Here is a 17,391-nt window from a genome sequence, read left to right as displayed (position 1 = left end):
TAAGGGTCTCTAGGCCCATACACACCACACTGAGAGTGGAATTGTTTTTAGCACAGTGGACTGACAGCTCATAAGAACAGAATCTGTCCTCTGGGTCTAGGTATGAGTGAACCGAACCTGTAGAACCCGGAGAAGTAAGCTGGGCCCAGAGACCTGTGGTGAAATCCAGTCTGCATTTTCTTTGCTGCCTGTGTTGTGCGGTATTGTATTTCAATGGAGCCCATGGAAGTCAACTGGGTTTTGCAGGTGACTGGGGCTGTGCGTGTACAGCGAGATGATAGCGCCGGCTCACATGCAGAGCCGACACTATCATCCGCTGAGGTAAGCTGTACATTGCAGCTGACAACCTATTTGAACGGCCACGATCGGTATTAGCACCAATCGCGGCCGTTTAACCCCTTAGATACCGCTATCAATTGTGACTGTATTAAGTTTGAAAGGTATGCGGCCAGCCAGCTTAATTGTTTTTTTTATGTGCTGCCCATTTACTCTGCCGAGTTTGAGACCCCTGATCTAAAGTATTCTAGCCAGAGGAACAACAAAGTTATGATTTACTTGGGGTTTGAATATCTTGCATTTCATACTATCAACGCAGTGGTGACTTGAAAATGCCGACTGCATCGCTCTTCAAAGTGCCATTCAATTCTCAAAACAAAAGATGACAACGTAGTTCAAGAATCAACAGAACGTTATCATGACTCCTGCCCTCAAAAAGCAGAAGCAAATGTGCTTCTGTCCTGCAGAGCATCTCACTTATACCTGTATACTATCCCCCGTCCTGCAGAGCATTTAACCTCTAATTCTATACTATTCTCTCTCCTGCAGAGCATCTCGCCTATAATTCTAGATTATTCTTCTGCCCTGCAGAGCATCTCTTGTATAGTTGCATACTATCCCCCTGTAGATCTATGCTACTCTCTGTCCTGCAGAGCATCTCACCTATAACTCGCTACTGTTTTCCTGTGGGTATTCATGTCTGTGGGCAGTTTTCTGTGGGCATTTTTCACATATCATGTGAACATCCTCATCTTGCACCTCAAATATCATAGATCTGAAACTTTGTGATGATGCAATTGACAGTTTTCCTGTGGGCATTTTTCCTGTGGGCATTTTTCTGGGCACCTTTAAAAATTTATCCCCAAAGCCATACCTCTGCAAGTATACAGAGAGGAAAGGCCATTCAAGAGAGTCAAAGGCCTTGGCCGTGTCCTGCGATGCCAATGCTTACTTGTCTGGTAACAGGGAGCTATATTGGACAAACGACTGGACTCGTCTGATATTAATAGAGGTGCTCTTGTCAGGCATAAAGCTGGTTTGGTCAGGATGTATAAGGTCCAATATAACTGAATTCAATCTCGTGGCCAGGACCTTAGTAAAGACTTTATAGTCCACATTTACTAACGATCCTTCCCCTCCTTCCTAAGTACAGTAATTTTTGCCTCATAAAAGGACTCTGGCATAGATTCTCCCCCCGAAATACCCTTAACAGAAGTGGCGCCAATATATCCCGATATTTCCTGTATAATTCAATCGGAAACCAGTCCGGCCCAGGAGTCTCCCCAGAGGCCATGTCCGTCATTGCGTTCTCTATCTCCTTCAAAGTAAACTCAGCGTCCATAAAGGCTTGCTGGGCAGGACTCAATGTGGGAAATGTTTTATATCTGATAGTCTAAACATTTCAAATTGGCTATCAGAGACACTTTTAGAGTTATATAATGACCTGTAGTCATCATGAAAGCAGCCAAGTATTACTTCAATTGAAGACACCAATGATGAACCATCTGGTTTGCGAATCTGTAGTATTATATTAGAGGTATTGTGTTGGTGCACCAGATAGGCCAAAAATTGACTTGCCTGGTTAAAATAGGACTGACGGGCAAAGAATAATTTGCTTTTAGACTTGGTGTCTATATATTGGGCGTACAACCTTTGAGCAGTTAGCCACTCGACTCTATTGCCATTGTTCTGATTAGATGTGTATGCAGCCTCCGAATCTTTAAATCGTCGCTCCATCTCCTCATCCTCCCTCGAAGTTACCCGTTTGATATAAGAAATCGTAGAGGATAAGCATCCCCTCAAATATGCCTTAAGGGTATTCCAAAATAAATTGACATTCTGAGGTTCCGGATGGGACAAGATGAAGCAATGCAACTGATCGATTGTTCTATCGGGAGACCCTATTAATTTCAGCCAGAAAGGGTTCAGTTTCCAGACTATCTTATTATTTAGTTGCCCATATTTAAGTTTAAGAATAACCGGGCTATGATCTGAGACCCCCCCCTTACTGCCAAGTTCTAGATTATCCACCCACATTGCCAGACCACTGGATCCGAATATATATAATCTATGCTTGACAGAGAGCGCCTAGTGGATGAGTGACAAGTATATTCCTTCATCTCAGGGTGGCACACCTCCACAAATCCAACCGTCCACTACCCTCCATGAACTCCAAGAAGTATTGCTTCTCCTTGCGGAGATTGACATGCTAAGCATGCCGAGATGAGGAGACTTAAAGCCGCAATGCTCCTCTGGGAAATATGCAAATTGTCTCTTCAGAGAGGAAGAGGACTAGAACCCTTGTGCCACCTATTGGAAGTAGCAATCCTACGGTTGACATTGACTTTTGGGATTGCTACTTCCAATAGGTGGCACTAGAGTTCTAGTCCTCTTCCTCCATGAACTGTGACAGTTCGGATGGAACCGGAGAGGGGGTCTCCCCAGACATCCCATCACTCAGTGTATCAAGACAATTGTCCATGACTAAATTAAAGTCTCCCATGCAGATGACATCTGCGTCCAGATAATTTAGGGCGAAACATCACCGTCTGGAGAATTGACGTATTAGCCGGAGGGCGGGGTTTATGAACACACAATATGACATATTTCCTAGAATTAATCAGTGCATATACAAAAACAAAGCGACCCTCAGGATCCTTCCGCGCCTCCCTGACCTCCTACCTAACATCTCTATGTATCAACAATGAAACCCCTCTCGAATAACTAGTGTGGAACGCGTGGATGAACCATTGTACCCATGGTTTCTGTACGCACCGAGCTGTATCCCTGGTCAGGTGCGTCTCCACTAAGGCCACAATGTGATGGTGATAATGTCTGATCTGCGAAAATACCTTGATTTTCTTCCGGAGAGTTTTAATACCCCTCACATTCCAGGTTATGCATATTAATTCAGACCCCATGCTCATTCATCTCATCTGAATATGGTGCACATTTATTACTTGAATAAAATTTAGAGACATCACACAGAAAATGAGAATGCTGTTGGCTTCAACTTCTACATAAATCACAAATAAAACCAAGGTGAAAAAAAAACAGAATAAGAACCAAACAATATAGGAGCAAAGTCCTGTGCTCCCATCAGAGTAGACAAGGGGATACCCTCACTGAACTCAGTGTCCAGTATTGTTGTTAAACTGGATGCCTGTAGAAAAAGCTCCAATCATACCATTAGTAAAAGAATTTCTGCTTGACAGTATTAGGATTCCTTTACGGTCCCATAAGGGGTCTATTGCAGCCATTCAGCTGCGTCCGCTAGATCTGTAAAAAACATGGAAGAACCTTCATGGACAACCCGGAGCCGGGCTGGATAAATCATTGAATATATAACGTTTTCTCCTATGCCTCATTGGGGGACACAGAGACCGTAGGTGTTATGCTGCTGGCCACAAGGAGGACACTAAGTAAACCAGAAAAAAAGTTAGCTCCTCCCCTGCAGTATACAACCTCTCGCTGGCTGAGATTCTCCAGTTCTTACTTAGTGTCTATAGGAGGCACTTGGTTTCAGACCCCACCGTTTTTATTTTTGAATTTTCTGTAAATTTTTATTTTTTAATTAACGGAGTGAAGGGGGCGACTGTTCCTTTCTACGGCCCGCTCTCCCCCGAACCAACAACAGGCAAGCACGTGGAGTAACCCTTCACGTACACTTTCCTGCGACGAATGGGGCTGATTCCTCTGACGATGGTTCCCTTATGGTCGGTACTCCACGGATACGAGGGCAAGCGCAACAGGACTTAGCACAGGAGTGCATGGAGCAGACCTGAACAGCGCTTTTTCGGATGCCCTGAATCAGCCCCAGAGCTCTCCGTCCCCCTACCACAGGGTGGATCGATTGAGCAATACCCTCCTGTAAAACCACCTCCAGCTCTGCTACATTGCCTGGAGGATGAGACTGAAAGACCCTGGACAGCGACGACCTGACTGAGCGCAGGAGTGGAGGTATGGGGTCGGGTCCTTGTCCCCGGGAGAAGCGCTGACTTGGCGTCAGTGGCGGTACACTGGCGCCCGGTCGCGGCCCCCCTTGCCCGGCGCTTACCGCGGGGAGGCCAGAAATTTAGCCCCCGGCTTTTTCGGCCTGCTAGGCCACAATTTAAATAGCGCCGTCCTCGATAGCGCCGCCCCCTCCCTGCCCCCGGCACCTACAGTGGGTAGGCCAAAAATTTAGTTCCCGGCTTTTCCGGCCTACTAGGCCGCAATTTGAATAGCGCCGCTCGTGCTATCGTCACCGCCTCCTCCTCTTGGCGCCTCTCATTCCATACGAGACGCGCAATTCTAATCTCAGGGGCCATGTCTGTTACCTCTGCTGCAGTTAACCCTTTCAGGAGCAACCGAATTCCGGGTGACGCCACAGGGCCACCGTTTTCCTCCCGGGGGACATAGCACAGGACCGTGGGTAAGCTGCATCTGCCCTCAGATTAAAGCTTAACCCCTTCCCGGCACATTCCCTGCAGCTGCAGTCAGACTCTGCCGTTAACCCTTGTTGGAGCGCTATGCCTCATTCACAGGAGGCTAAACGGGCCGCTAAGAAGCACACTGCGCTTTTCTACCGTGTGTACTACCTGCAAGTCGGCCTTACCACAGCGAGCATGACTCTCCAGTGCTCAAGCTAATCGGACCGCAACCCGGCCTGCGTCCGAACTGCTCCCCGACCTGCACTCCAACGCCCCTCGCAGCCGCTGCTGACGGGTCTCCTGCGCCTGGTACCTCCGAGTGGGCTGCATCCCTGTCACGGTCGGTGGAGCCTCTGACCAAGGCTATATTCCCTGTCCAGGAGGACTGTCTCTGCCAAAGCGGGCTCATGGCACGTCCCCTAGTCGCATTCGCACCTCAGCATCAGCGACTCCTGTCTCTCGCTCGCCCTCTCCTGAGGTTCACAGCGAGCATAACTCTGATTTTGTATCTGTCACGTCAGCCCCTCAGAATCACCCAAATGATCAAGAGTCGCTTGATTCTCTTATAGAATCAGTCAACAGGATTCTGAGGTTGAATGAGGAAAATTTTCCTGCTCCAGCACTCTTCATTTAAGGAATAAGCGTGTGCCCTGGTTATTTACCAGCCGTCCAGTATCATAGGGATCAGCCATAAGTGGTTCACTGGGCAAAAGTTTACTCTGGCTAAATACACTTTTGATCCAGACCTAATGAAGGATCCCTCCGGTGGACCCTCCTGTACCGCGTCTTGCTTCCACAACGCTCCTATCTGTTTCTGAGGGTTCCTCGGTCAGAAACCCTTCCGATCATCAAACTGACTACCTTGCCCGTTCAATTTTTTGGAAGCTTCAGGCCATGTGCACACGATGCAGATTTGCAGCGTTTCCGCAGCGGATTTTACCGCGCAGAAACGTTGCATATCCGCATTGTGATGTACAGTACCTTTAAAATGAATGAAAAAAAAAAAAGCGCTGTGCAGACGCTGCGGATTTTTCCGCGCGGTTTTCCTGCGGTACAAAATCCGCAGCATGTTACTTCTTTTGTGCGGTTTTCTATCTCCCCTGTCACCAAATCCGCAGGGGGAAGACCGCAATGGAAACCGCATGAAAACCGCGTGAAAAATGGAAGGAATCCGCAGGAAAAATGCAGGTCATTTGACCTGCGGTTTTCTTCCATTCTGCACGGAAAAATCCGCAGGGCTCAAAACTCCGTCTGCACTCAGCCTCAGGAGCGGCGTTTGTTCCATCCTTCGCCGCAGTTTAGGTCACTAAAGCAAGGCCGCTTGGGCAGAAGTCCTGATTACTGCCTTCCAGGGCACCAATCTTCCTCTGGAGACCACCTCGTCGCCAGCCAGATGATTCACGTTCACACAGCGAACTTTGTAGTAGACGCTTCTTTTCAGGCCGCCAATTGCACGGCTCATACTGCCGCTAATGCGATCTCCATTAGAAGAGCCCCAGGGCTCTGCGGCTGGTGGGCGGATGCCACATCTAAAAGTTTGTTGACTTCTCCCCCCTTTTCAAGCGGGTCATCTTTTTGGAGAGAGACTGGACCAGCACATTTCTGATACTACTGGGGGAGAGGACAAGTGAATTCCTTCCTCAACAAATGGCTGTTCGGCCGTTTTCGCTCCAACAGCCGGCGTGTTTCGATTTTCTCGCAACAATTCCAATTGGTCCTCCTCTACCTTCTCTTTTGGATCAGGTCTGTCCCTGCGTGGAGACAGAGGCTCCCAGATCTCATACAGATCTAACCGTTCTTGGAAACCCAGGCCTAGGGCTTCTGGATCTAGGGGAGCCAGATCTCATAGATCTACCTAATGACGACAAATGGGTCAGGAAGCTGGTATTCTTCGGATATAATATACAATTTCTCCCCCCCCCCCCCCCCCCCTCCAGCTTGAGTTTTCCTTTCCTCTTCCTCCAAGAGAAAGACAAGAACCTTCCTTCGGGCTGTTAAGGCTCTTCTAAGGGACGGAGTCATCATTCAGAAGATTTTATTCAGTTCTTTTGTGGTTCTAAAAGAGGACGGGTCCATGCGACCCATCTCTGGATCTCAATTGTTAATCACCTTGTCACGGTACGGCGATTCCAAATGGAAACTCTCCGTTCAGTTGTCGCTCCCATGGAAAAGGGACAGTTCCTAGCATACATCGACGTCAAAACGCTTGCCTTCACATTCCGATCTGCCCGTCCCTCCAGTAGCTCCTGCGTTTTGCAACTCGCGAACACTTCCAGTTCGTGTCCTTGCCCTTCAGACTCGCCACCGCTCCCAGGGTCTTTACCAAGGTCATGGCGACTGTCATACCCATTCTTCACCCTCGAGGAGTGGTACTGTTACCGCATCTGGACGACCTGCTCATCAAGGGTCGGTCCCTTCCAGTCTGCAAGGAATCTGTGGATAACAGTAAATACTCTTTCCCGCCTAGGCCAGAAGATAGACTGCAAAAGTCTCTCCCAGGACCGGCTCTCACTTCCCACGGATTCACCGCTCTCCCTCCAGGAGAGACCCAAGCCTTACAACATGCAGAGCGGCCTCTTTCTTGACCAGTTTCTCTCTCCATTCGTTTTCAGCATGAGAGATCTCGGAAGGATGGTGGCAGTGATGGAAGCAGTTCCATTTGCACAGTTCCACTTCCATCCCTTACAACATGCATTGCTGTTAGCTTGGGACGAGAACCCGTTCTCCCTGGACCGTCGGATTCCTCCGTCCCAGCGGGACAGGCAAGCCCTCAGGGAGTAGACACCGAGGTCTTCCCTGAATCAAGGGAGGTCTTTACCCATAGTAAGATGATTGGTAGTAACCTCCGACGCAAGTCTGCTCAGTTGGGGTGCGGTATCTAGTCATATCACGGCACAAGGTCATTGGTCAACCCGAGAGTCACTTCTCCCCATTAACTTTGGGACATAAGAACAATCAAATTAGCTCTAAGGAGTTTCCACCATTTCTTCGCAGGTCTCCCCATCAGGTCTCAATCCAACAACGCCACGGCTGTAGCGTATATCAACCATCAGGGAGGTTTTCGGGGCAGGATAATAATAAATTTTATTTTTATAGCGCCGACATATTCCGCAGCACTTTACATTTCAAAGGGGATTTGTACAGACAATAGACATTACAGCATAACAATAATCACATACAGTAGATTATAACAAATACCAAGAGGAATGAGGGCCCTGCTCACAAGCTTACAGTCTATGAGGAAAGAGGTAGACACGAAAGGTGGGTGGTAACAGTTGCCCTGATTGTATGGACCAGCCATAATGTTAAGTGTGTAACAGTACAAACACAGGGCTAATGGATGCATAAAGCATGTGGGAACATGATGCGGGAAATCTGGTTATGGTAAAACTTTTGACTGTGCCACACAGGGATAGATTAGGTTAATGTGTTGAGGCGATAGGCCAGTCTGAATAAATGCGTTTTCAGGGCACACTTAAAATTGTGGGGATTGGGGACTAATCGTATTGACCTGGGAAGTGCATTCCAAAGAATTGGCGCAGCACGTGTAAAGACTTGGAGACGGGAGTGGGAGGTTCTGACTATTGAGGATGCTAACCTCAGGTCATCAGCAGAACGGAGGGCGCGGGTAGGGTGGCATACTGAAACGAGGAGATGTAAGGTGGTGCTGAGCTATGGAGGGCTTTGTGGGTGAGGGTAATAAGTTTATACTGAATTCTGGAATGGATGGGTAGCCAGTGTAATGACTGGCACAAGGTAGAGGCATCGGTGTAACGATTGGTGAGGAATATGATCCTGGCTGCAGCATTCAAGACAGATTGGAGAGGGGAGAGTTTGGTAAGAGGGAGACCGATTAGAAGAGAGTTACAATAGTCGAGACGAGAATGAATAAGAGAAACAGTAAGCGTTTTTGCAGAGTCATGCACGAAGTGAGTTTCATCTCCCATAGGTCCGAGACCAAACATTCGCCCATCTCAGCAAGCCACAACCCGGGCTTGGAAAATTAGAAGATAGATTTTCTCGGTCACCAAGGCATTGCCTCGGGGAGGTGGTCTCTTCATCTGGAACTCTTTCAGCAGATTTGTCATCGTTGGAGGACTCCGGATGTGGATCTCATGGCCTCAAGACTAAACAACAAGGTTCCTCGGTTCATTTTCCGATCGTGCGATCCTTGCGCCATCGGAGCGGACGCTCTAGTAGTTCTGCCATAGCTCTGGTTCCAGCTCCTGTACATCTCCCCCTCCCCCCTTCTTCCCTTGTTTCCGAGGGTCATCAAGAGGATCGGAGCAGAGGTAGTGCCAGTGATCCTAGTCGCGCCAGACTGGCCGCGCCGAGCATAGTATGCAGGACTAATACAACTAGTCGCCGACGTCTCCTGGCGACTCTCATATCATATGGATCTACTCTCGCAGGGCCCGATTTACCACCAGAACTCCGGGGTCCTGTCTTTGACGGCGTGGCCGTTGAATCCTGGTTTTTAGCTCAGGCTGGTTTCCCTCACGACATGATTTCCACCGTGATTAGTACCAGGAAGCCTGTGTCCATGCGCATCTATCACCACACCTAGACAACCTTCCTTTTTTTGTGGTGCAAGGTTCATGGTCGATCACCTCCGGTATTTTCCATTCTGGCCATATTGGAATTCCATAAATCCGGATTAATATCAGGCCTTGCGCTTAGCTCGCTCAACGGCAAAATTTCGGCCTTGTCAGTGCTTTTCCAACACAAATTGCCACCAAGTTTCTGCTCAAGACGTTCATTCAGGAGGTTTCCCATGTGGCGTCTCCTTATAGAAGACCATTTGACTCATGGAGCCTTAACCCGGTTCTCGGGGCCTTTCAGGAGGTTCCATTTCGAACTGCTGCAGGACGTGTCACTGATCGTCCTCTCTTGGAAGGTGGTCTCTCTAGTGGCAACTACGTCAATCAGACGCGTTTCGGAATTGGCAGCCCTTTCCTGCTGTTCTGTTTCTGAATTTTCATCAGGAAAAGGTAGTTCTCAGGACGTTCCCGTCCTTCCTGGACAAGGTCCTCTCCTCTTGCCATCTCAACCGGGAAATTGTTTTGCCTTCCCTTTGTTCCGGCGCCAGTCCATCACATTGATAAAGCCCTCCACACCCTGGATGTGGTTAGGGCGCTGAGACGGTACATCTCACGGATGGCTCCTTTCCACAAGTCAGATGCCCTGTTCATACTTCCAGACGGGCATAGGAAGGGTCTAGCCAGGTTGATTCGCTTGGCGATTCAGGTATCCTACCGTGTCAGGAACGCGCCTGTCCCAGCGGGGATTAAGGCGCGCTCTACCTGGTCAGTGAGCGCCTCTTCAATCTTTCGGCACCAGGCCTCGGCAGGTCTGCAAGGCTGTGACTTCGTCCAGTCTGCATACTTTTACAAAAAGTTACCACATTCATTCTCAGGCCTCTCCGCAAGGCTGCGACTTGGTCCAGCTTGCGTACCTTTACAAACATTGCCTAATTCATTCTCAGGCTTCTGCAGATGCAGCTCTCGGCAGACGCTGCCTGCAATCGGCAGTACCACGGTGTTCACTCAGTGGTACATGGGGTATTAGCATATGTATGCTCCCCACCCAGGGACTGCTTTAGGACGTCCCACGGTCTGTGTCCCCCAATGAGGCGTAGGAGAAATAGGGATTTTTGTGTACTCACCGTAAAATCATTTTCTCCGAGCCAATCATTGGGGGACACAGCACCCACCCTTTTTAGCCTATTAGCTCACTGTAGCTTTCTTAGGCGTTGATATTGTTATGGTTATTGTTAACTGTTTATTCTCCTATTGCTTTTTTCACCGAACTGGAGAATCTCAGCCAGCGAGAGGGTGTATACTGCAGGAGAGGAGCTAACTTTTTTTCTGGTTTACTTAGTGTCCTCCTAGTGGCCAGCAGCTTAACACCCCACGGTCTCTGTGTCCCCCAATGATTGGCTCGGAGAAAAGGATTTTACGGTGAGTACGCAAAAATCCCTATTTCTCTAAGTTGTTTCTGGAGTTCCATAGAGAAATCCGGAAAGATCGAGATCGTGGCATTCTTAAACTTAATGGGGCTTTTTTGCCATGCCAAACGTAGGATAGCATCTCTGTCCTTACAGTTGAGGAGATGTGCCAGGAAGGGTCTAGGTGGGGCTCCCAGAGGAAAGACTTTTGCAGGGACCCTGTGAACCCTTTCTACAGCAAACGTTGGAGAGAATTCATCCCCCCATAGAAGCCTTAAGCCAGCCCTCTAAAAATTGCTCAGGTTGCTGACCCTCCGAGCGTTCGGGCAGACCAATGACACGGATTTTATTTCAACGCAGTCTATTCTCCAGGTCGTCTGCTTTCTGCATCCATGCATTCATAGAACCCACCACTTTTGTTAACTTGGCCACCATAGGTGTAATGGTGTCCTCTACCTGGGACACTCTTGTCTCCACTTCCGTAATGCGCCCCCTCATGGCCTGATTGTCTTGCCGAAGACACCCCACCTCAGTATGTATGTCATCTATTTTCCCAGTCAGGGATATCCTGGTTAAGGAGCTGGCCTGCATCAACCGTTCGCACGCCTGTTTAAGGGTCAGTTCCTCCTGCTCGCTCCACTCTTCACCCTCAGCCTGTGAGCAATTATGTCTGAGGGATCGTGCCGTATCAGAGGGATCAGCTCTGGCAAACTTTCAATTTTTCGGCAGCTCCTGACCCCATGGGACAATTCATGTTCAGTAGCAATATGGCACAGCAATATGACTGAAATTATATGCTCTGGGGAATTCTCACTCCCAGTTATAGACACAGCAGGGCTATTATGTGATATTAATATCCCGAGCACAACTCAAAGCAGATGGGCCATGTAAAATTGTAGAGATGATAACAAGCACTGAGTCATTACCAGGATTTCATGTGCCCAGGGGGAATCCACAGCACCCGCAGAGACAGCAGCGGGGGGGGGGGGTGTCCAGGGGCCCCTAAAGTAATGGCAACAATGGGTCAAGTGACTTTTCAGTGGGGGAGCGCGGGGCCCAATTTTGCAGAGCACTCACCGCGCATCCTCCTCAGATCTTCAGGATGTGTTCTCACCTCCCCAGCAGCGCTGCAGTGATGGGGGCTGGCGCCGCGTCCCTCACTGTTAGAGTGCGCGCCTTACAAGATGGCCGCCGCCTCATGCAGGCCCCGCCGCCCGCCTAGGCCTCTTCAGCTCCCGGCTCACCAGAGTCCTCCCGCAGGGGTCCAGAAACTGTTGTGTTTCTTGGCAGGAGGGGTCTATACGACAGGATAATTGCAGGATGCCAGGAGCTCTCCTAAGATGTGTCCTCATTCCACCGCTACATAGCCACTCCCCAATGCAAGGATTTTTGATAATCGGTAAATTGCAATCTTGAGCTCTGAAATTTTACCCATTCATGAATTTGAGACATCACCTTTTTAAGAAAAAAAAACAAAACACCTGTATCCTGGACAGTTAATTGATTACATGAATTTATTTCAACAAGTTATAACTAAATCTGTTCACCTTTTTAGGTGGTATCGGTCGCCTGAGTTACTCTTTGGAGCTAAGATGTATGGTGTCGGCGTGGACATGTGGGCAGTCGGTTGTATTCTAGCAGAACTCTTGCTAAGGGTAAGTTATAGAATTTGAGTTGATGCTAAGGGAACAAAAAGAAAAAGGGAAAGCTTTTATAACCCATGTCACGATTTCTAATTTAGGTCCCATTTCTACCTGGGGATTCAGATCTCGACCAACTTACAAGAATATTTGAGACTTTGGGCACCCCAACCGAGGAGCAGTGGCCTGTGAGTATCCTGCCTATCCCAATGTGCTACACGTTATAAAGGGCAATGTAAAGGTTAGAGATGGCCAGCAAATGCAGAACTCGTATGATAAGTAATGATGAGCGAATTTGCTCGTTGTTATCTGAGCATGCTCGGGTGTTAACCGAGTGTCATCAGTGTACTCGAATAATATGTTTGAGTCCCCGCGCCTGTATGTCTCACAGTTGTTTAATAGCTGCAACGCATGCAGGGATTGCTTAACAAATATGTAATCCATGCATGCGTTGCGGCTGAATAACAGCTGCGAGACATACAGCTGCGGGGACTCAAACATATTCGAGCATACTGAAGTTACTTGGCTAGCTTCCGAGCATGCTCAGATAACACCTTATCCACCTGGTTGGATGTCTTGTTGCAGTACCCTCACTTTTATGGCATTGCAATGTAACAGCGACACATAGTGAACTTTGGTTGTTAGACAGGTGTGGTGGTTAAAGTCATCGTGTAAAGTCACTCTAATGACGCTCCACCCACCCCATCGCATGTTTCGGCACAGTGCCTTCTTTCGGAACCCCCGGAAGAAGGCACTGCGCTGAAACGCGCGTTGGGGTGGGTGGAGCCACGGTTTCTTAAGGTAAACCCTTTTGGGCATTCATATCGTACTTTGCACATTTACCCTGCGTATTTACTTCTCTGTTGTTTCACCCCTTTGGGTCCCCTTATAGCATTTTCAGTGCTGTTTGATATGGATAACACTACATATTTACCTCTTGTGTAGGTTCTCTTCCTCTCTGAAGAGACAATTTGCATAATTAGCATATTTTCCAGAGGAGCATTGCGGCTTTAAGTCTCATCTTGACATGCTTAGCATGTCATTCACCGCAAGGAGAAATGATACTTCTTGGATATCGGTCAGACGCCTCTCTCACAGCCAAACCAGATCTCACACTTTGCATTGATGAGGGGCAGTACCCCGAAACAGTGTCTGCAAATTGAGATTCTGGCTTGGCTTTTATCCTATGTCATGTAACAAGGCTTGTTAAAGGGTCGACATTGACTTCTAGGATTGCTACTTCCAATAGGAGGCACTAGAGTTCTAGTTCTCTTCCTCTCTGAAGAGACAATATGCATAATTAGGTTCTTTTGTCAGCACAATGCACTTTCTTTAGCGGACTTTATTTACAATTACAGATTTGCCCTGACTGGTTTGCCTACTCTTTTTAACCGTGGCTCTCTTTGGTTGTCTGTACTACTGTCATCCTAGTTTTTATTATATGTTTCTGCATGTTGTGTTGTATCTTGAATAAATTAGTTTTTTTGCCTTTGTTTTTTTTCTTTGTTTGATTTTCTATGTTTTGCACATTGGCTCTTGTATACATGTGCACCCCCATTTTTATTACGTGTTTTTTGTGTGGGTGCTGGTCTAGCGTATTGGTTTATAATATGAGCAATATGTTAGATGTCCTCCCTTATTGGAAGCTGGATGACTACAGAATCTGACAACCTCCCCCCCCTGAAGCGGGTGGGGGGTGCTTAGCCATGAATGGAGCCCGACCTCTGCTCAATTGCCGACAAGCGGTATTTATTATTGTGGGTTTGCTTTTTTTTAACATTGTCTCTTTGCTTTGCAGGGCATGTCCAGTTTACCAGATTACGTGACATTTAAAAGCTTTCCTGGGATGTCTCTTCATCTTATATTCAGCGCAGCAGGAGATGATCTCCTCGAGCTTCTACAGGGTTTATTCACTTTCAACCCTTGTTCAAGATACACGGCTTCACAAGTACGTTGCTTTTTTTTTTAAGGTATCTTAGAACACAAACTTTAGCTTCAGGTTTGTGGATAGTTGCATGTTCTTAGATTAGCCATTAAAAACTTGTTCACTCGACTCGGAGGGATCCTGAGGGTCGTTTTATTTTTGTCCATGCATTGATAAACACCAGGAAATAGGTGGACTTGTGTATTTATAACCCACCCCCAGCTCGTATATCCATTCTGCAGAAGGCAATGAGTTTTGCCCTTAACTATCCAGACGCAGATGTTATTTGTATGGGCGACTTTAATATGGTCATGAACAACTGCCTTGATAAATTGAGGTTGGATGGTGAAGTGACTGGGGGGTCCTCTCCGCCGACTACAACCCCGTTGTCATCATTTATGGGGGGTGGCGGGTGGTTGGATTTGTGGAGGGAGTGTCACCCTGAGTTAAGGGAGTACACTTGTCACTCATCCACTAAACGCTCTCTTTCACGCATAGACTATATATTCGGTTCTGGCGGTCTAGCAATGTGGGTGGCTTATATAGAGCATGGAAGTAGGGGGATCTCAGACCACAGTCCGGTCATAATTAAACTCAAATATGGGCAGGTAAACGGGGATAGCTTGAAAGCTAAATCCTTTTTGGCTAAAACTGATGGGGTCTCCTGACAGAACGATTGATCAGTTGAATTGCTTCATCGCGTCCCACCCGGAACCTCAAGATATTAATTTATTTTGGGATGCCCTTAAGGCATACCTGAGGGGCTGTTTGTCCTCCACGATCTCTTGTATTACGCGGGTAACCGCAAGAAAGGATGACGAGGTGGAGCAATGACTGAAAGACGCAGAGGCAGCATATGTATCTAGCCAGACCAGCGGGAACAGGAATGAGTGGCTGGCTGCCGAGAGGTTATATACTCAACATGTGGATACTAAATCTAAGCGCAAACTATTCTTCACTCGTCAATCCTATTTCGAATTGGGGAACCAGACGGGCAAATTTTTGGCCTATCTGGTGCGCCAATATAGCACCTCTAATACGATATTACAGACTCGCAGGGTGGACGGCACATTGGTGTCTTCGACTGAGGAGATTCTTGGCTGTTTTCAGGATTACTACAGGTCACTATATGAATCTACAAGTGACTTTGACACTTTGGGGTGTTTAGACTATTTGTCAGATATATCATTCCTCACATTAGATTCTGAGCAGCGAGCCATTATGGATGCTGAGTTCACCGCAGAGGAGATAGATAATGCTATGACAGATATGGCCTCTGGGAAGGCTCTTGGACCTGATGGGCTCCCCATTGAACTATATAGGAAGTATCGGGATATACTGATGCCACTTTTGGTGAAGGTATTTCGGGGAATATGGGAAGGGAATTCTATGCCTGAGTCCTTTTATGGGGCTAATATCATAGTGCTTTGGAAGGAAGGGAAGGACCCTTTGGAATGTGGATCCTATCGTCCCATTTCGTTAGTAAATGTGGACTATAAAATTTTCACCAAGATCCTAGCTACCAGACTGAATTCCATTATATTGAATCTTATACATCCAGATCAAACGGGTTTTATGCCTGGTAAAAGTACTTCTATTAACATCAGAAGAGTCCAGTCAATAGTCCAGGATAGCTCCCTGGTGCCAGACAACAGATGGGCATTGGCATCGTTGGATGCGGCCAAGGCTTTTGACTCTCTTGAATGGCCTTTCCTCTCCGCATGTTTGCAGAGGTATGGCTTTGGCAATAAATTTATAACATGGATCAAAATATTATACATGAAACCTAAGGCCCGTATTATAATAAATAATTCTATATCTGAGTCTTTCGCATTGCATAGGGGAACCCGTCAGGGTTGCCCTCTTTCCCCGGCTCTTTTCGCCCTTGCGATTGAGGCACTAGCAATACGCATAAGGTCCTTCCCTAATATCCGAGGTATAGATATAGCAGGCAGGATAGACACCATTGGCCTATATGCCGATGACATGGTGATATTCTTGAATGATGTGGAAGAGACTTTGCCACAGGTGATATCCCTTATAGATTCAGTAAATATTCAGGTTTACATATAAATTGGGAAAAGTCTGCCCTGTTACCCCTTTCCCATGCTCCAGCTGGAGGCTCTCTCCTCGCTGTCTATTGTATCTAGTTTTAAATATTTGGGCATCCACATCTCTAACACTAGTACGCTTGATCTACAACTTAATGTCCACCCGTTGCTGGAACTAGTTAAAGCTAAATTTGTATCTTGGAGTAGGCTCCCATTATCTGTGGCTGGACGCATTAATCTGATTAAAATGATATTACTTCCTAAACTTGGCTACTCGCTCCAGCACAGTGCGGTGGCGGTGCCCAAGTCCTTTTTTGTCAATCTTAATTCTCTAGTCACGTCCTTTATTTGGGGGAAAACTAGGCCCAAACTTAAATTGTCCTCTTTACAAAGACCAAAGGAGGAAGGTGGGGCGGCGCGGCCAGATTTTTTTATATACTACTTAGCTGGGCAGGCTAAAGCTTTAAATAATTGGATGCCGGGTAATTGCCTCCCTAACTCTGAAAGCCACCTGCTTCATGCTGCACAAGCGGATTGCCCATTAGGTTTCCTTGATTTGGGAAAAACTAATGTTCCACGTCTGATACCCCTGCTCCGGCTGACTCGATTAATATGGAGACAAATCAAGAAGGTAATAGGGTTTAAAGATGTTGTAGCTGAAATGCCCCTGTGGAGTAATAACTATTTTCCGGAGCTACTGAATCACCCATCCAGCGTTTTTTGGACTCAGTGTGGCGTTTCTTCTGTGGGAGACTTGTATGACCAGGGGACCTTAAAGTCTTTTGAACAATTACAGGTCACACATGATATTCCACGATCTCAATTTTTTCGCTATTTACAGCTGAGATCGGCTCTACAATCACACGAGGGACGGGGTGTGGACCGTATTATTTCGTCTTTACCTCTGATAGGAATTCTTAAATCACAGGGTCCCCAGGGTCTCATATCCTCCTTGTACACATATATGCTGGCAGTAGGGGCAGAATCGGCCTTAAGCTCTATAAGGATGAAGTGGGAACGTCTCATCCCTGATACGCAAAGAGAGGAATGGGAGGAGATTCTGAGTCTCCGATTGGAGTATCACCGTCTATCAATAACAGAATGATACAAAGGTATATAATCAATCATATTTGACTCCGTT

General features: G+C 47.3%; 1 protein-coding gene across 1 annotated transcript in view; it reads left to right on the top strand.

Annotated features, from left to right (window-relative positions):
* Positions 1 to 17,391, top strand: part of CDK7 (cyclin dependent kinase 7) — a 59,540-nt gene that overhangs the window by 35,161 nt on the left and 6,988 nt on the right. Inside the window, exons 8-10 of the mRNA XM_073584178.1 lie at positions 12,191 to 12,290; positions 12,377 to 12,463; positions 14,074 to 14,223. Of these exons, the coding sequence (XP_073440279.1) occupies positions 12,191 to 12,290; positions 12,377 to 12,463; positions 14,074 to 14,223 (337 nt within the window). The remainder of the gene's footprint in view (positions 1 to 12,190; positions 12,291 to 12,376; positions 12,464 to 14,073; positions 14,224 to 17,391) is intronic.

Source organism: Dendrobates tinctorius, unplaced genomic scaffold (assembly GCF_039654945.1).
Source record: "Dendrobates tinctorius isolate UK_male_01 unplaced genomic scaffold, ASM3965494v1 ptg000083l, whole genome shotgun sequence".
NCBI classification, from domain to species: Eukaryota; Metazoa; Chordata; class Amphibia; order Anura; family Dendrobatidae; genus Dendrobates; species Dendrobates tinctorius.
This window is presented reverse-complemented; position numbering and strand designations above follow the sequence as displayed.